Below are 20,783 nucleotides of genomic sequence, written 5' to 3'. Positions count from 1 at the left end.
TCTGAACACATTGTGGTTTTTACCAAAATGCATACCTGTTTCCGTTCAACTTTTAAATACTTGTTCTTTGCTCTTCCTTGAGCATTTCACTTTTTTCAAAAGAAGAAAGAAGCCAAAGGGCACTAATAAAGTACAGATTTTTTTTTTTTCTGTAAAATTAATGCTTCCAAAAGAGTAATATATAGTTTCATTTTACTTGTTCCTGTGCTGACGTTTGCTTGCAGAAGTGCAGAGCTCAGAGGAATATGCTCAGTTGCTGAAGAAACTCATCAGATCTCCAAATATACCTCCCCAGTATTGCCTCACGCTCCAGTATTTGCTCAAACATTTCCTCAGAGTTTGTCAAGCCTCCAGCAAAAATCTCCTGAATGCAAGGTCTCTGGCTGAAATTTTCAGCCCTCTGCTTTTCAAATTCCAGATAGCAAGGTATGTGGGTCATCTTTATTATATTTTGTACTGTAGATATGGGTTAGTTATATATAAAAGTAAGTTTAATTAATTAACTTCTTGACTTTAGTTCTAATGTGGAGGGAATTGTAAATTTTTCCAGTGGTTTTTGAGTAATTCTTTTTCATTTTTCCTAATTCTTACTGCCTAATCCATCTCTTGCAGCTCTGATAATACTGAACACCACATTAAAATCCTAGAGGTTTTAATCACAAGTGAATGGAACGAGAGACAGCCTGTACCAGGTAAAAAATATTTTTAATTTTAAATATTATATACCATTGCTTTCTTAAATATTAAAGTTCAACTTAAGTACCATAAATGCTCATTGTTTTTCTTTTTTAATCAAGCTTAATGCAAAAATGCATAATTGCAGAACTAAGTAGAAGTTTTTCATATGTTCTATAATGGTGTGCAACATTTATTTTATACAGAATTGTCTTTTTCTTTAAAGTCCTTTTTGTATCCATAGTTTATACAGCCTTAGAACTTTCATTTATTTTTTCAGTAAACACTGATTAGGAATTTGTGAATTTATAAGACCTGTAAACCAATAGAATGCGTATCATATAGTGATGGTGGTGGGGGGGTTAATTCTGGAGATTTTATTTAACTTTCACTTTACTCCCAGGCAAATTTTGTTAGAAATACAATACCTCATAGAGGTCATCGGAAGAAAGTAAGATTTCCCCCTTTATTTACATATATGTATTTTTTAATTCAGAGACTCAAAAGATTTATTCATCAATATCAATAAAAAAATGCAGAAAATATTAAAACCCCATTCAGGAAAGTCAGATTGCATTTGCATTGATTCTGTGAGTTAGCATCTAATTTAGTCAACAAACAGTAAAACCTACCTCTAATTTATGCAAAAATCCCCAGTTTTAAATCAGATATTTGGTAGGAACAAGGCAGAGTTGCTAACTATGTGCAAAAGAAGTTACTAACTCAGAAGGACTTCAGATGTTAGCTTAAAGTAATTCTTTTTACACCTCATTCTTGCCTCTGTATTCAAAGTACAAGGTAAATTTCATGGCAGTAGGATTTGTAGGGCTCCTTAAGATTTGAAGCGCTAGAACACAGCAGCAGAAAAACGGGAGCAGAAAAATGCCTTATTTCTCGTATTTCAGGTAGGTGCATTGTATAATCCCCTTCATCAACTAATGAAGATTAATTTAAAAAGGCTAACATTTTTGTCCCTACTGCTTTGATTGGAAGGCTTTTCCAACCTTGCCAGCTCAATTAGGAACCTTTCCCTAACATTTAGTGTACATCTGTTTTCAGCTGGCTTATACCTCCTTGGTTTTGTTCAATTTTGTCATAATAGTTAAGCAAGTATTTCCAGAACCACTGTGTATTTTTCTTTCTAATACTTCATAACAGCCACGAGAGTCCAAAATCTTAATAACTACTTGTCCTATTTTACTAAGAATCAGCAAATAACTGCTAATTGTTAAAGAATTATTTTCTTTACCATCTATTATAAGCCTTAAAAAGCAAAATACATTATTGAACCCTCTAATACTCTAAAGTGTTTGCTAATAGCATTTTTTAAAATTACATGTTTGCAAATGCTTTAAATTATGTAAATTTATATGGTTGCAGGCACTGATATGGAGGTTACAAAGGTAGGGCCAGCAGTGAGAGTTTCTTAAGTTGCACTTAAGAGATCAGTTGCTTGCGTATTGTCCTGAGTTGCTTCATGTCAGAAAAGTATAAAAGTGAAAGGTGTTGATGTTAGAACTACTAATGAAGACAAGGAGTCTAGTCATCTTGAGAGTATCATTAGGGCACTTGAAGAAATGTGGCTGTATCCATCAGATTTGTAGGGCTTGACATGACATTAATAATTATAATCAAATATCTTCTTGTTTTTAATATTGCTTCTGCATTAATTAATATTTCATAATGCAACAGTTTTATTTTGCGAGTCCTCCTGGTACTTTTTCATATGATCTGTTACAAAAATAAAACTCCTTCCCTGTGCATTGCAAGGCCCATCCTGGGCAGTGGAATGTTTTTTAGTAGAACATTTGCACATCTAGTAATATGCTGGAAAAAAAAACTCAGATACCAGTTTTCAAGCTTTGGAGTCTATGGTTAACTAGCTTTTGCTCTTAGGCCTGTAAAGCGCTTGAATAATTTTCAAAAGTTGAGTCTTAATAGAATGTTGTTTAAGTTTGCAGGATTAGGACACAAGACTGTTTTCCACACCAAAATCATTCAGTGACCTGATCATCTGAAGTGCTTTGTTTTTATAGTTTTGATAAAAGACTCCAAGATGTATTTTTTCAGAATTATCATCTTCAAGATTATTGCTTGTAGTAGCTTGAGTTTCCATAAAAATTGTTCAGAGACATTGTAATAAAAGGAAGATTCCTAGAAAAGATAACTTATTTGTTGTATAAGTTTTCTGAGAATGACAATCTAGAATAGAATTTTAAAAGTGCAGAAGTTAAGAGGTTTTAAGTAGAAAGAATCTTACTTGTTAAAAATAATGTAATGACAACTAAGCGATAATAGGGACGCCAATGCTGCCAGGTTTCTTCTGTTTTTCACAAGCTGGAGTGATAGCTTCTTCCTTTCTTTTTTCTTTCTGTTATTCTCAGGTCTGGATGAAAATATTCTGTCTAAAATGAGCTGTGCATGAGGTTTTAGTGGTATCTTACACAGTACGTAGATACATTAAACATAGTGTTGGAGATAAATGATCTGAACAGGGAGGAGATCTTTGCACAACTGTGGGGCTTTTTCTTATCGCATAACCCACTAATTATCCTTCATGCCCCAAAGCAACATAAAGTATGCAATTGGACCTTATATCTTAATATATCTTAAAATTAGTATCTTAAATTGGGCATCTTTAATTGGACATCTTAAAGCTGCAGTGAAGCTTTGCACACCATAACACAAAACCAGGTTACTCCTAGGCCATTACTTGATTTTTTTGTCACAGAACAACTGTGGACTGATTTTTAATATTTTTTTTTTCTCTGTCAGTGTTCAACAGCAAACTATGCATTTTAGTTCGTGAAATAGAATAATGCTTAGCCCTCCACAAAAGTTGAAGTACTAAAGTTAAAATACCTGTTGTGCCTATGTGTGTAGTTGGTGTTGCAGGGGAAGTAAGATTACAGAAATTATTTGTTTTGTTTTGAATAATTGGTAACTGGATCCATTTTCTGATTCCTGTCTCATTCTTTGAGTTTATCAATAGGAGAGCCAAAAGATGGTGTTAGTGGGCAAGCAGGTGATTTAGCATCCTTTTTTAACACCCCAACTTGATGAACAGCCACACAGGCTTTAATTTAAAGAGTAATGCTGGTTTACAGTCAGAAATGAAGTGCATGTCTCTTAATATGCCATTCAAAACAGTAGTATTAGAAGAAAATATCTTAATTGTGACAGATTATAGCTGACAGTGCTGATTATGTCTCACAGAGTGTCACGCATCATACAGATGTGTGAAGGCATGTGTGCTTTTAGAGGTAAATATTGAAAAATAGGCTATTTTTGTAGGCATAGAAGACTGGGTGTTTTTTCCAATTCATTTTCAAGGATTGTAAAAGCTCCTGGCTTTCCCGCTTGGAGAATGCCAGCCCTGGATGCAGGTCCAGAGCCATCCATGGGGCCCGGTGGGTGCTCGGGGCAGCGTTGTCAGTTTGCAGCTGGTAGCCATGAAGACAGGTCATGCAGAGGAAAGTGGGGTGATGGGAGAATTGGAAGGTGATTTCGGGGGGAACTCAGGGAGATGGGGGTCTTCTCAGGGTCGGGGGGTGTTCAGGAGCGTGGAGTTGCTTTGAGTGTGTTAGATTAAGGTATGTTGTATCACAGAAAGGCAAAGAGGCAGGGGGATGTGGCTGCAGAGCGAAGGGATCTGGGGAGCTGGTGGCAGATGGGGTTGGTGGCATTGCGAGCAGAGGAAGAGCTACTGCAGCGGTGGGAAGGAGCTGCCGTCCTGTACAGATGAACTGAAGCCTCTCTTGGCCTGTACACTAACTCAAGCTGAGCTGCTTTGTCTAGACTGTCTATCCCAGTTTACTCCTGTTTCCCAGGCTTGTAAATAGCATTGTAAATAATGGCTGAAGCTGTGAAATACTGCAGTTTTGAGCCTGAAGAGGTAGGTTTTACTACGCACAGGGTCATAGCTAAGAATGAGTGAGGTAATGAGACTGCATTACACGTACCTGCTCGCTTGCTGGGGATAGGGTGAGAGTCCTGGCAGCCAAGATGCAGTCATTTTGCTGCAACTGCACAAAATATTAGGAAGCATGGTACCATAACAGCCCAGCCAGAGCAGAGGAGCGTAAAGGCTGATCCTGCTCCTCTTGGAGTCGAACACAATGCTCTCCTGGACTGCTGCGGTGGTCAGGCTCAGCCCACAGTCCTGTTGGTAGTGCCTTGGGGACACAAACAAATATGTATGCATGCTATCCCTTGTCAGGACTTTTCTGCATCATGTCATAGGCTTGGCTGGACTGTCAGCAGCCCCGAGCGTGGTTTGGAGCGTGCAGAAGTCATTCTGTCCCGGGGAGAGCTGGTGCCGCACGGGAGGGAAATTGTGCGTCTGTGCCTCACCCGGCAGAGGGCTCCCCTTCTAAGCTAATAAAAATCAGGCTTTATGGCTGATTTAATGGAGAGAAAAATGCTTTGTTAATGACCATACCTAGGAATGAAGAATTCTTGGCTCAGGATTTGACAGTAGTCTATGCTTTATGTTTCTCAATACCTAATTGAAAGTATTTGGTAAAACTGAAACAACATGTACGATGTCATTAGAATTTTTTAGAGATTGATATATGAGAATGTGTGTGTATTTGTATGTAAGTAAGTGTAACACACATTAAAGCCTCTCAAACCTACTCCATTCTCTTCCTGCTTCATACATATTTTTTTAGGAAAAAAAAGCTTTATAGATAGAAGAACACTGTGAGTATGACTGCCAAAAATAGTAGCCTGCTGACTTTCTGCAAATACAAATCTATAGATTCAGTAGGCACCACTCAAGGTTTTGAAATTTAAATAAAAGTTAATATATTAAATATATATTAAATTATGAAAATGCAGGTGTGTGCATGCCAGTTCTGCTTTTTGACAAGACACTTGATTCTATTCTGCAGGATGATTTGGAACTCATTTTTGCACAAAGCACTGGAATAAAAAAAAAAAAAAAGACTTAGGAACAAAGCCATGTCTTTTATCTCTGTGTGGCTACCTGTGCTTTTTAAAATTATAAACAACCATGTTTGGGTTGTCTTTTCTCCTTTGAGAACGTGCTTCTCTGTTGTGGCCCTATAAAACAAGAAGTGTTGTCAACCCCTTCTGTAATTTCAACAGTAAATAGGAGGCATATCAGTTACTGTCAGGAGTTGCATTAATTCAGAAACACAAGTTACCATCTCCATTTGAAGTAGGCTGTACCTTTATGACTGTTCTGCTTTAAATTATATATAGAACTGACAATTGTTAAGTAGGCAAAGGCTAAAACTAGAAAGCAAGGGATTGTTATAGGTGAAGCTAATCAATCAACTGTAAAACATCAAAAATGTACTGCACATATTTGGGATTTCAGTACAGGTTACAAGTGGGTTTGATATTTTGTAGCATGGGAGGATTTTGGTAGGTGGACTGTTTGGGAGGTGAAAACTTTTCAATGGCATTTGACTACCATAAGGAGCAGAAGCTGATCTCAAGGAACACAGCTACTAGAAGTTCTCACTGTTTCCAACAAGTGGGAGGAAAATATTCATCCTGTTTTCTTCTTTCTCTGAATTAAATCTTGTGGTCTGCTTCTCCTTTCACTTTGAATTTATTTCTTTGTAAAAGTATGGCTGGCAAAGCAGTTAACCCCTGTAGGCGAGGGGAGCAGGCTCTTCAGTTGCTGCTCTGTTCCTTTAGCAAGTCTGATCTCCACTAAACACTAAGGCAAGGAACATATATTTGACCTAAACTGCTCCCTCTCTCTACAGTTCCTTTTCTCACCTGCCTGCCCAAGAAATGAACGATCCTGATGTACTGGAAAAAAAACATGGATACGGGCAGGTGTTTTTTTCTACTATTTTCAGTATATAGGAAATGGATAAAATGCCTCACAGTGTCATGCAGGGTCCTCAAGCAGCACCTGTATTTGTGATCCAGCATGAGTGTGTAGGAGGTAATACTGTGCTTGCAAGCAGGCTATTTTGCTTGCATAGGGCTGCTCTGAGAGATACAGCTCTTCACAAGGGAGATTTTGATTCTGGTTTGTTTTTTTTTTCTGCAGTAAGTTAGTTAGCTGCTTCCTGTATTTGGCTGTTCATGGTGTTTTCTTGACTTTAATACTGCACTCAGCAGCCAGTGACAGAGACTATTTTAAGGCCTCTTACAATGGTCTTCTCGTTTACTTAGCTAAAATGAGAAAGTTGCCCTGCATTGGCCACTTGTTAGCTGATGACAACTTTTACTTTGAATCTGGCTCCCCCTCCCCCACCTGAAATCCCTGGCTCAGCAAATATTTGAACCTGCCCAAGTTAATCATGAAACTGAGATCTTTATCTGAGAGAGACGTGCAAGCTACTGAGGGTGGTGGTTGCTTTTTTTTTTTACAGTACTAAAGTCAGGTTCACTTTTTAATGATGAACCAGAGTAAGCGGATACCTTCTGCACAGCACAGAGCTTTAGGCAGTTAAGAAGAGAGAGAAGGCTTGGATTTTCTCACTGCATGCTACAGCTTTTTTAGGGATTTTTGTGGAACATTGGTTGGAAAGCAGAGCAATCTCTTTTTCAGAATTTTTTTTTTCTTCATTGCTTCACAGAAGCTTCCTAGGAAAAGGAGTTTGGGGTGTTTTTGTTTTGAGAAGCAAGATTTTTGTGAGAGGAAACCAATTAATTTTTCAGGTTATTGGATTGTATTTTCAGGCTGTATTACAAGGGCGAGCATTTGCGATGCATAATTTACAAAGTAAGTGATTTTGAATTTCTGTATGTGTTTTCTTCATCACCTCGTGGAAGTATTTTACTATAACTGATTACCAGGTAGAGCTTTCATGGTCTTAAGATTTATGAATGAAGGTCAACTACCTCAGTACCTCTCCAGGTTATACTGGGAATGGGGAACTGCCTATCTGCCTCCTGTCTTTCTTGCCTGCAAGCTAGGCTAGCCTGAGCTGAGCACTAACCTGATTATGCAAGTGTGGACGGTCCAGAATTTGACCACCAGTGAAACCTTGGAGAACTAATTTTTTCTGAAAGCCCTTATTCAACAGAATAAAAAAATCTTACCGATCCCACGTGAGACCTAAATGCAGCAATGTAGTCTTTGTAGGAAATCTTTATAACCTAATTTAAATAATTACCTCAGCAACTCAACTGTTCGGGTAGCAGGTGGGCTAAACCTCCAAGTTCAGTGTTTGGACTTGTGTCTGGGATGATTTTAAGTATCCTATTTCATTTTGGAAACGGAAGGAATCTTTGGAGCATGTTTACCTAAACAGGGAGGGGAGAGACTACTTTAGAATGAATTTAAGCTTGTTAATGTATAAAGCAAATTAGCATGCTTTTTTTTTGTAACTGTTCGTACTCCAGACATGTTCTTGTGTGTTAACGCTTGTCTAAAAGGGGTAAGCTGCTGAGGGGCACAGAGCAGGGGTAGACGTGTGAGATATTTGGGCAGCATATAAATTGTGTTAATTTTTTTAATGAGTATTTGTGAGATAGAGCACATTTCAGCTGCATCAGGAATCCTTATGATGTAGGCACAGATAGTTACTACAGCTACTCTTTGTTGTGGTTATTTTTGGTATCTGCTTTTCTGCCCCCATAGATTATAGCGAGTATAAAGCATTCACATTGCTTTACATAGCATTCTGCTCTGGAATTAATAGTCTGTTCTGTGCAAGTTTCTTTTAAGAGGTCTGAGAGAGTTACAGTCAGCGATGGGGGGAAGTTAAGAAGGAATAATTCCAAATGGTAGGAGGATACTGATGACATAAAGTCAAGTGAGGAAGGAGTCACTGACAAGGGACTCTTGCTTTTAAAAACAACTGACTTGATAAATATCTCAATGAGAACAGGGTAGAGAAACAGTGTGAAAAGGCAGACTAAATCTTTTCGCGTCCTGACAGACTGGCTTTTTATGTTCAGCAAAATCACTTCAAGATCTTGCTCAGTTTTGACTTTCTTCCATGGTTTAGGCAAGTCTGCTGAATGTAAGATTACAATATTTGTTTTTTAGATTTCAAAATGATTTAATCTATATCGATTGGAATTGTATTTTATTACAAAACAATAAGGGGGGAAGACATCCCTGCAGTAAGCATATTTTATATAATAATATCAAATATATCAGACCTGTGTGTCCATTAAAATAGTAGAAATCTGTACAGTTTAAAAACATAATCCATATTTCATTATGTGGAGATATAGATGTCTGTGTGTGTATGTATGTGTGAAATGGATGTGTAGTGGATAAATACACACACAGAGTCATGCTCTTTTCCCTTCTGCATCTTTAATATGTACAGTAGGTCCAGAAGCCTTTTAAAGCTTTTTGAATGGTAAACTTCAGGCATCCGAGCAGGAGAATGCAGCTGAGATGTGTCCGACCTACTTCTAAAGAGAGCTGCACTGTGTGTGAGTGTGCGTGTGTTGTGTGCGCGTGTGTGTAAGAGCTACGTGCTGCAGCATATCGGCCTTTTGTCATCCTGCCAGGGTTGGACTGTACCATGCTGCAAAATCAAGAAAATGATCTGGGAACGTGGGCGAGGAGAGCCTGCTTGCTCCTTTTGTTTGTAATACTGGGTTTATATTGCGGTTCTGCTAAATGTAGATTCCTTCTGAAACTGAAATTGTTTTAAGATTAATGTAGAGCAAAATGATGAAACAGGAGTGGTCTGGTGACATTATTTTGACATGATTGGCTGAGGATTATGATGTAATAGGTTACAGTGCAGCCCCTTATAGGTTTTAAAATGAATTCCAAGACACCATTACAAAGAGAGCCTGACTCTTTTCTTGTATCTGAGCTTACTCAGTGAAACTCATACAAATGTACAATACTGTTTGGAATATGGAAGAACTGGATATAGAATATCCTAAGACAGATATAAATTGTGGCACAGACTTGATGTTTTACATAGAAATGGATCCACCAGGTAAAACTGCAGTCTTATTATTGAAGACTTAATTCATTTTGGTCTTTAAAATAGCTGCTGAAGAATTCTTAGTGGATATGTAGGATTTCTTTACTTTGTCATTGATACAAATAGGTTTTCTTTTTCCTTTTTTTCTATAAATTAAAATTAAATTGTGGTTTAGTGCATGGTTACAGGAATTAGAATCATAACCTGTAGAAATACCTGTCTGCTTACTTAATTGAATTTTTACTGAATTGACCTGCTTCTGCTTTGATTTTATTCTGTCAGATGTGATTCTAGTTCTGCTATTATATCATAACAATTTTGTATTTCTTTTATGATTATTTTTGCTGTCGCTGCTCCACACTGTGACTAAAAGGAGATGCTGTAATAACACTTTTATTTCCTGAAACAGTGATTATAAGTCATTGTTTTGGATTGTTTGAGGAAAAACAAATTCTAAAATCTAGCAATATTAATTGAATACCTGATATTGCATCATTTTTTCATATCACGTAAAAATATTATGCTATCTTGATATTCATTGCAACTTTAGAAACATCATCTTTTGTAGCCGGGATATACAGGACAGGGATGTTCATAAGGAATGATGTACTTACTGGAGAACTAAAAAAGCTGGGTTGATTTTTAATCCTGATTCCAATGTAGTCCCCCTTGCTACTAAGTCAGGAGTGCTGCAGTAGCTTCTCTGGCACCCACTGTTATACGTATGCAGCTTTGACATTGAGAAAAGGGGGATGTGGTTTTTAATCAGTCCTGGCATTTGGAGCACAATTTATTCTGTAGGATACTAAGATTAACACAAGGGATATTTGGGTCACAGATGGGTTTCTTAAAGTGTTTTTTTGGTAAATCGTTGCACAGAATGCTGAGGATCACAAAACCCCAATTCTTCTTAAAATATACAGTATTGCTGTGGCTTTGCTTCTTTTATTAGTCAGCTTCTAGATGAGGGAGCAGCAACATTCCTCTGAGATCATTACATAGGAGAAAAATAAAAAAGAAATTTTACACATTTTATTATTTATATTTACCTGAGTGGAAGAAGGTAAAAGCAAACTTAAGATTTATTTTTTTTTCTCAAATGCTTTCTTCACAGGGGGGTGAGATGAGTATGGTGTTATAATTTGCTTGAAATATATTATTGCAAAAGTAACATACTTTTTTGAAACAGTACATCTTTCTTCTTGAATTGTATTGCTTTCAGTAAAATATCTTGATTGCTGTAATGTCTTCCAAAGACTATTAATGATGGAAAACTCTATTTTGTAACTATTATCTTTTTTTTTTTTCTCATTCATGTAATAATGTGTAATTTCAAGGAATATATAGTCAGGTTTACAGTGAGTTATAATCAACTTTTTTTCCCCCTTTCATCTGCAGCACTGCCTCCTAAGCCACCGAAACCTAACACTGCAACTAACAACGGCATGAATAACAATATGTCATTACAAGATGCTGAATGGTACTGGGGGGATATCTCAAGGTAAATCAGCTCAAGACGTGTATTTCTTAGATTTGGCTTTATGTTCTTGCTGTTGCTATTCCATGTGTATGTATTATCCTTAAGTATAGAAAACTTAAAGTTCTAAGAGACATTTATAGGATATTTTCCAAGACAAACATATTACGGTTGGTTATATTCCAAGCATGACTAAAAAGTTACTGGCAGTCAGTTAGAATGTAGTATATGAAATGATTGTTCTGTTACTTTAAGACAGCTATATCAAATGCTGGCATGAAAGGACAACACCAAGAAATGAGTATTTTCTTCTTGTCTTCCAACCAGAACCTCAAGTATAGGCACAATAGTTAACAAGCCAGACTAACAAGTGCCATATATTAGCAACATTTTTAACCCTACTATATATAGGTACATTAGACCAGCAGTGGCTGCTCCAAATGTGCAGGCTTGTATGAACAAGTAGAAAGACCTTTGCATTAATACAATTTTGTCTAGCAGTAAAAGGACATAGGATTTACCATTTTTATATCCCAGTTGTTCTCCAGCAATGTTAAATAAGCTATTAAATAACTGTATTAATTAATATGAAGATCAAGAAGGCTTATAAAAGCTACTTATTTTAAAACAGAAGAATTTAGAGCACAGTGAGATGATAAATGAGGGAGAAGTAGCTGAAATGATCGGTTACTTTTGCTTTCATTTTAGAGAAGAAGTAAATGAGAAGCTTCGAGACACTGCTGATGGTACCTTTTTGGTACGAGATGCTTCAACCAAAATGCATGGGGACTACACACTTACGCTAAGGTTAGTTACACTAGGTCTGTAATACTTGACAGTAAAATGCAATACTGCATTTAAAATACAGTGTTCTTTAGGAAATAGTACTTGAAGTATGCCTAACTTTTCAACAAACTTTGTTTGCAGGAAAGGAGGAAATAACAAATTAATCAAAATATTTCATCGAGATGGAAAATACGGCTTTTCTGACCCATTAACTTTCAACTCTGTGGTTGAGCTAATAAACCACTACCGGAATGAATCTCTGGCCCAGTATAATCCTAAACTGGATGTAAAATTACTGTATCCAGTATCTAAGTACCAGCAGGTAATTTGGTCTATTCTCTTTGTGTTTCACTTAAATACAGATAAATTACTGCAGACTGGGTTGTCTTTTGTCATTAAAAACTTCAGCTCTGTTAATATTTGAAAAAATAAAGTGGGTATAAAAATGGGTATTTTTGTTTAAAACCAAATCCCCAGTTTGCATATAAAGAATTAACACTTTAAATACTGCAGATATATTGTTAAGAAATAAACTTATGTTAATAAATACCCCACTCATTAATGATGAAATATATACTTTTCAGTATAAAGCTGAATACTTGCAATGCAAAATTACTTTTTGTCGTTAATTTTTGATTTGCATATTATGCATAAAGTATATTATATCTCCATATTGATGAAAGAGAAATCACATTTGCTGTGTAACTATCTAGGCATTTTTAAGTAGTTTTATCCTGAAAATCTGTGCAATATAATTATTTCTTTATGGATTATCTTTCCTTCTGCTCATCATTCCAGGATCAAGTTGTAAAAGAGGATAGCATTGAAGCAGTGGGAAAGAAATTACATGAATATAATACCCAGTTCCAAGAAAAAAGCCGAGAATATGACAGGCTGTATGAAGACTACACAAGAACATCTCAGGTGAGCGGGATTTGAAACTAAAGGGAGACTGGAAGACTTCTATAGATTCAGAAGAATCTTATTGTAAATTCATACTGCTATCTTCCTCCACTCTCTCCCCCCTCCCTTCTGCCACCAGTACCATTGCCCAAAAGAGGAAACATATCTGATGTGCTTGCTCAGTATAGTAGAATTGCTTACTCATGTTTGAACCATCACCACCTGTAACCTAACCCACCCTGTGCCCAAGTTTGACATCTGCATCCAGAGCAAGCACAAAACTATCTTGGTTTACCAACACTTCTGCATACTGACCTCATCAAGCTGAGTTACAGCTTTCAAGACACATTTTCAGGGAAGCACTGTATTTTATCACTAGTTTTTTGAAGGTTCTGGTTTCGTCTGTGCAGGGTAGAGAAATTACATGTGTGTAGGTACAGTGCATGAATGAAAAGCCGGCTCTATCCATGTTTCAACTTCATTAATTATTAGCCAAGTCTTGATGTGTCAGTGAATTGTGCTGTTTTACAGACCCAGAATCAAGACTGCTTATTAAAATGTGCAGGAAATACGCCTAAAAGTAATTGAAGACACAGGGAGAAGCGCAGGCAACTTGAACTAATGACTTGAAAGACTTCAGTATCAACTGGCTATGTAGGGGCAGGAGGATGGACTAGATGACCTCTTGAGACCTGTCCAGGCCAATACTTCACATTTTTATTTCAGAAAGCCAGATACGCCTCTAAGGACATTAGTTGCTACAAAGGGCAAAGTGCATTGCCATAAGGCTTTAATCATCACACATGAAAGATTGTAGCTAGCTCTTTGTCTAGCAGTTTTTCTTTCTTGGAAAACCTCATCATGGAAAGCCTCATCATGCTAGCCTTTTGCACAGGCCTGTTTTTCTCTGTGTTGTAAGGCTCTGCAGACAGAATACATTCTGGTAAAGGGATATTGAAGTCTTGTGTTACAATATACTAAAGTGTTTCTGTGGTGCAAGCCAATAAATCATACCTTCTGTCTGATAACAACTGTAATAAAAATTATTTTATTTTTCAGGAAATTCAAATGAAAAGAACAGCTATTGAAGCATTTAATGAAACAATAAAAATATTTGAAGAGCAATGCCAGACGCAAGAAAGATACAGTAAGGAATACATTGAAAAATTTAAACGAGAAGGAAATGAAAAAGAAATACAAAGGTCAGTATTTGTATTTGCATTTCAAATTGTATGATTTTGAAGGAAGAAACAATGCCAAGTATAGTTCTGCCTAAAACTAAAGCAAGATGGCAAGTTCAAAGTTGTTCCGTTGTAAGCAAAGCAAGCCTCAAATGGGGTAGGTGTGAACTTGCAAAATGTATAGCTACATCTAGAGAAATAATCTGTTCTCTTAAGCGTCTACATGGCTAAATACCAGATTATAAAGTTATGACTCATACATAATCAGTGTGTAACCTACCACATTATTCCATTCAGAATTATGCACAACTATGAAAAACTGAAGTCTCGAATAAGTGAAATTGTGGACAGCAGGCGTAGATTAGAAGAGGATTTAAAGAAGCAAGCAGCTGAATATAGAGAGATAGACAAGCGTATGAACAGCATTAAGCCAGACCTCATACAGCTGAGGAAGACAAGAGATCAGTACTTGATGTGAGTATATTATGAATTAACAAATTATTTTTTTAATTGGTATCCAACTTCTGTAACTAACAATTAATTTTATTTGCAATTATTGTCCAGGTGGCTGACTCAAAAAGGTGTTCGGCAAAAGAAGCTAAACGAATGGCTTGGAAATGAAAATACAGAAGAGTGAGTATTAAAAGATTTAAATATTTCTGGTATTTCAAATCATCTTACGCAAAAGTGAGATAAGAGGAGATCTCAGGCCTGCGTCTCCAGTAACAATGCACACTGTTAACACATGGCAGCCTACATCATGCAAGTATTTGGCTTTCTTTATTGAGTCTCCTGCTGTTATCATGGAAATTGTGCATCTCTGCTGTGGCTGCACTGGTAGAAGCAGGGGATGAATACATGTTTTAAAGCCATGTTGTTCACTCAGTCTTAGCACAGCTCAAATGTGATATGATGGCAAATATGTGGGCATCTGTTTCCAGTAATACTGCCATCACTTAAACGGTAGACAAAGAACAATGCCAGGCCATAGTTTTAATGTCACATCAAAATAGTTAGTGAAACGGTTTAAAGAAAATTTTCCTTTTCTCTCACTCTGTGACTCTCCTTGTCAGTGAGTCTGGTAAGTGCTCAGGTTTCTGCTGAAAAAATAAACTTTCAGGATATGACTTTAGAAAAAAAGTTGTAATGCAGAAAAAAATCAATATAATGAGCAGCAGGAAAAACAGGAATTACTTTTACTAGGTGCTGGTTGAAAATAGAGCCACTGCTAAATGTGTTTGAATATCATGCAGGACATAGGAGTATGATGGCATAAGAGACCTATAGAGAGTGTCATCCGAAACAAAAGAACCCTTCTTTCTGAAAAACTGAATTCTGTGTGACATTGCTGATTCCTGTAGGCTACTTTGAGAATCTTCGGAAAGACAGACCTGTGGATGAGTGAGAAGTCATATTTTCTTAGACCAAGAAAAACTGATTAAAAACCTATTACAAAGAGAATAAATACATTAGCAAAACACAGACTGATTGCAAGCTGAGCAGGAGAGGCAGGGCCCAGCAGCGCAGGCTGCTGGGGGAGTGAGAAGCTCTGGAACTGCAGAATATCAAAGTGGTGTCCACACAGCTGAACCAGAGACATCTTTCATCATGGGCTTTAGCTCAGAGGGTTCTCTGTAACTGTGAATCACCTTCATAGTTGGTGGCTGTTTTGGTGGAGAAGGCTCTACATTATATGCACTTCTCATAATCTGGTTATAAGGAGAGAGCGAGCACTCTACTATTCCAACCTTTCCCCAAAGCCATCTCCCCTATAAATAATTAGTCTGTCTGTCTGTACAACTGCTCATAGCTTTCCCAAACAGCAGCTGTAGTTGATACATCGCATGATTTTTCACTGCTGACCAAGTGTTCTGATCTTTGGAAATGAAGCTGACTCAGAGGGTATTGATTTCGTTGGGCTTGCTATTTACCAAAACAGTTAGCAACGGTAGAAGTACTGAACTGCTTCACAGCAGATTCTGAAAGATAACACAGCATCCTTTTATATCCTTCTTCAGATTTACATGAGTTTGTTTAAAAGAAACAAGAACCAGAACTTACATTTTATTTTTATTCAGTGGCTTAAAAGTTGCAGTATTACATGGTTTACATGCCTAGTTTTACCAGGGAGGCATCCTACTAATGACTGGCTTTTTTTTTCAAGTAATATGAAATGGGGACTACTTAATGGATTTTGCTTTGCTATAGGTTTTAACAAACACCTTTTGTCCTATTTCAACAGCCAATACTCTATGGTAGAAGATGATGAGGACTTGCCCCATCATGATGAGAGAACGTGGAACGTGGGAAATATCAATAGAAGCCAAGCCGAAAATCTGCTGCGGGGAAAGCGAGATGGAACATTCCTTGTTCGAGAGAGCAGCAAACAAGGCTGCTATGCCTGCTCTGTTGTGTACGTACTCTAATTTGTGAATGATGTAACCAACATTTGAGGCACCTACCTTGAGCCAGAGGCAGATAGACGCTTGCACATGGATGGACCCAATTAGACCTTCGGGCTTAGAAGCAGTCCATCCTTATTGCTGCTCCATTTCCTACACAGCTCAGACCTGTGCCGCTCCCACAGATGAGCCTCACACAGAAGAAAGGAAACCAAAGCATGGATGCACTCCTGTATATGCAGATGCTAAGTCCTGCCTATCTCCTGCCTCATTAAGCTAACACAACATCTGGGAATTTGGGTTAAACCTAGGTTTTTACTATTATCCCACCACAGAAGATAGGAATTCTATGTAGTGACTACCATCTTAAGATTTATTGCCAGTACTTTATTTTCTAGCTTAACTTTACTGTACTGACAAACTAAAAACTGGTTGTTTTTTTTTCCTCTTCAGGGTGGATGGAGAAGTAAAGCACTGTGTGATAAACAAAACACCTACTGGGTATGGATTTGCAGAGCCATATAACTTGTACAACTCGCTCAAAGAACTGGTGCTACATTATCAACACACATCACTTGTGCAGCACAATGACTCTCTCAATGTCACACTAGCCTACCCAGTATATGCACAGCAGAGGCGATGAAGATCTTAATGCTCCAGGTTGTTTGGTTTTTTTCTAAAGAAAAGATTTGACAACATTGAGGCCTCTGGAGAGAGAAGGCTCCTTTCAGCCTTTCTCAAGAATTTGAGCTGCAGCATCAAAGCTGTCTGTCTTCAGATGGGACTAGAGCTTTCCTTCACAGCTGCAGTGGGAGAGATCACAGTATTAAGCTGTGAACGTATGTTTCTAATCTGAAGTGCTTTTTTTTTTTTAATTAAGAAAAGAGAAACACAAGAGAGAGAAATCCTAACCTGATCTCCCTGCAGGGACATAGAGGCCTTTAACCATGGTGCTTGTTTACGACCACTTCTGAAGCTTTACCAGCTAGAATATTGGATTCTCCAGACACAAGGTGTTAAGAGGTCTTTGTCATTTGGTTATTGGAATTTCATGGTCACAACCTGGCTTGGATTTGGTGTTGCTGCACCCAGTGGATCCAGACACACAGCATTGTGGATTTTTTGGTTTCTGGTGAATGATATGTAGCAGAATGGCACTTTCATTTCTAAGGGACACTTTAAAAGGACTTCAGTTACAGTATGTTGTTCAGAGTAATTGTAATAGCAAAGTGCCAGGAAGTGTTTTGTTTAGACGTTTAAAAGTCCTGTTTTAAGAATATATTTAAGACTGAAGAAAACAGGACTTTCAATGGTATACAGTATATAATAATGTACATAGTATTGGATGACTATAACTATCATTGATGGAAACTATCAATACCAAACTGCTTCACCTTTCCCTTTTCTGTTTGCTGAAAGCTGAATTCTTAGACTGTGCTATGCAATACTGACTTTTCTTTAGGCTGTAATCTTCTCAAGCATATCTACAAGTTAAGCTTGGGTTTTGTGTTTCGTCTTCTTTTTTCTTTCTTTCTTTTGCCTGAGAATATTTTTCCTGATGATTATTTTTTGTTATTCATTTTGTTGATTGTTTGGTTTTTTTAAAAAAAATGTACAGGAAGCCAGCAAGAGTTGGTTTCAGAATTAAAACTATGAAATATTTTACAATTTTCTTTGTATAGAATATTGAGCTACTAGCTCAAAGTTTAAAAAGTTGGTAATTTTTTTTTTTTGGACTAAATATTTTGTTGGGCAGTGCCTGATAAGCTTCAAAGCTGCTTTATTCAATAAAAAAAATATATGAACGTTACAAAATATCACTGAGTCCAACAATATTGTTTCAGAAATATCTTTAGATACGGTACCACGCTATGTTTGCTTCTTGAAGCATTTTGAACTTCTATCATGATTGTCTTTATATTTGGAAGACAAAAAATTGTGTATCCTTCTCTGATAGTGATTGCAGAAAAAACAGAGGGAATTTGGCTACTGGGGTAGATAGTTTGGATTTCAGAATAAATCCACTCTTCATAGTAAATAAATGACTTATTGACCTACTGTGGCAGAATTTTTGTCAGCATGTAAAGGTATTTTCATTTCATATGAAGGAAGTTTCTCTAATCTGTTGCCTAGGTTTGGTTTTTGTATTAGTATTGTGAAAAAAAAAAAAACAAACCAAACCTCCCACCTTTACTGAGAACATTTGGATACAACATAGAGCTAATTAAGACTGGAAAATGTCTGTTTTGAAAATGATTAGGCTGTCATTTTTAACATGTTGCATTTAGTTTCATAAGTTTGTAGGCTGAGGCAGTATCAAAGTGAACAATTCTATAATTTCAGGCGCCAGAGACTTACAGAATTATGGTTTAGTTAAACGAAACAAATACATGAATCCAACTAGAGCGAACTTATTAAGAATTCTGGGACGATTCACTGCGGGTGATTTGCAATGGTTATTTATTGTCCTGACCACTGAGGAAATTCACACGTTGCAAATTGATGAAGTAATGAAGTTCAGAGAAATCTTGGAAAAGTTTTGACTAAGTGAACATATGAATTTATTCTTACCCCAAAATGCAAAGGCAAGACCCATTATAATTAAAGGGAGTTGCACACACAATCAAAAGAGTAAGACCCATAGAGTTCTGTCATAATAGCTCTGTTTTAGAGATACCTGTGTTTTAATTCAAAGTATGCAGTGCTTATTAAGCTATTGGAAATAATAATAAGAAATTTGCCAGTCTCCAGTAGGTTTTATATTATCATTTATTTTTTACATTATTCCTTCATTTCTGAGGCTTTAAGGCTTTTGATTTTATTTTGATTTTGTGCTTTTTTTTGGGGGGGGGGGGTTGTCTTTGCTTTCCTATAGATATATTTTCTTACTAGAATTTATGTCAGGAAACAGGATTCAACCAACATTAATGTTTTGGGGTAGTCACCACTTACAAAATTATTCTGAATATTTTCTCTGAATATTTTTTCTGAATAGAAGTTTAGTATTCATCCCTTCCCCTCCTCATTCCAAACCCTTTTCAGGCCTGTAGGACCATGTAAATTTGGTTTACTAATAACTGGTTTTTACTATGAAAAGCACCAACAATTACTCTAGCATGCCAGTTGTACTACTGGGCTTGAAGTTACAAATTAGTTCAATATACAACATTTTAATACTTGTAGCAATCCAAGATATTCTTTGGACATGTATTAATTTTTGAATGTTAAATATTTTAAGAGTAAAATTGTATTTTTTCTCTATAAGCAAAATATATGTAATCTGAACTGATATTTCACATAGCGTTTTTCAAGAAATTTTATTGTAGTTAAGGCATTTGGATCTAATTTTCCTCATATTAAGAAAACCTCTCCTATGTCAGCGGGCCATATCCTTAGCATGCTCGGCCTATTATTGGGGATATCATTTGTTCCTGTCGTGCTGTACAACTTCTCATCTGTGATTGTAGCAGAGAAAAAAATGTGTGTGCAAATTTGGCACTTGCGTTTCTTGCACAAGCAACAATGAGAAATAAGCACTATGTTGCAGGGATGAGTGCTTAGGGCTTGTCCTAAGGGGACGTTCTGCCTACACAGGGTCTGTGCAATTTGCAAGGATCACTTACGCCCTCAAATTGGCATGAGTAGGTTTTCTTTGGTACTTATGTATTGTGTGGCCTCTGCGTTTCCCTCCCTCCTTAATGCATAGAGCTATGTCTTGCCAAAGGCCCTATTCACTGCAGAGTTGTTTGTCCTTAATGTACAGTATTGTTCACTCCAGTTTTGATTTGATCTCAAATAGACTAATATATACAGAAAAAAAGCACATGGATATAACTGAAGAAACACGGTGCTTTTCTGTATTTCTACTGACGTTTAGGTTTTCCATCTAATATGATTCAAAGGTGGAATTTCTTTTCTTATATGTCTTTGGTTTGGGGATTTTTTTTGTTTTACTTTAAATCACTGAGTTATGCTGCACTGCAGCAGCACTTTTACAAGGCCTTTGAAAGGTATAAGACATAACACAGAGAACCAAAACCCATAAGCAAAACTGGGAGTTTCTGGTTTCCTTAAGTTGAAATATGAATTTGCAGGTTTGGGGATATGTATCTGTGCATATGCGTGCACGCTTGCTTTGTTTATGTATGAGTAGATCCCAGCGTAGGTGCAATTTTACTAAACATGATCATTTTGCTGAATTCAATAAGTGATATCATTAACTTGGTTTAAAGACACAGACACACATGCACACTAGACCTTTGTGGGTGCAGCATGTTTCCAAATACAGTTAGAAAACTGAGTTTCTGTGTTGTTGGATATTTTCTTTTAAAAAAAAAAAGGTTGTCTGTATGGTTCAGTTATCTAAGAAATCTTGTCAAGCAATCTGTAAAACCAAATCTTCAAATTTTCTATTTGGTGTCAACTGTTCTGTAGTGAAGAAATGGCTTTGTCTTGTAATTGGCAA

The 20,783-nt window shown here is 36.8% G+C and overlaps 1 protein-coding gene across 2 annotated transcripts in view; it reads left to right on the top strand.

Annotated features, from left to right (window-relative positions):
* PIK3R1 (phosphoinositide-3-kinase regulatory subunit 1) overlaps positions 1-18,375 on the top strand; it is a 52,574-nt gene extending 34,199 nt beyond the window's left edge. For both annotated transcript variants that reach the window (XM_082496937.1, XM_082496936.1), the window contains exons 5-15: positions 225-426; positions 613-692; positions 10,968-11,070; positions 11,755-11,853; positions 11,974-12,154; positions 12,631-12,756; positions 13,795-13,937; positions 14,214-14,390; positions 14,481-14,549; positions 16,159-16,329; positions 16,772-18,375. In XM_082496937.1, coding sequence (XP_082353063.1) covers positions 225-426; positions 613-692; positions 10,968-11,070; positions 11,755-11,853; positions 11,974-12,154; positions 12,631-12,756; positions 13,795-13,937; positions 14,214-14,390; positions 14,481-14,549; positions 16,159-16,329; positions 16,772-16,961 — 1,541 coding nt within the window. In that variant the 3' untranslated portion in view covers positions 16,962-18,375. The remainder of the gene's footprint in view (positions 1-224; positions 427-612; positions 693-10,967; positions 11,071-11,754; positions 11,854-11,973; positions 12,155-12,630; positions 12,757-13,794; positions 13,938-14,213; positions 14,391-14,480; positions 14,550-16,158; positions 16,330-16,771) is intronic.
* The last annotated feature ends 2,408 nt before the right edge of the window (positions 18,376-20,783 follow it).

This window comes from Vanellus vanellus (genome assembly GCF_965231255.1).
Source record: "Vanellus vanellus genome assembly, chromosome: Z".
In the NCBI taxonomy this organism is placed as follows: domain Eukaryota; kingdom Metazoa; phylum Chordata; class Aves; order Charadriiformes; family Charadriidae; genus Vanellus; species Vanellus vanellus.
This window is presented reverse-complemented; position numbering and strand designations above follow the sequence as displayed.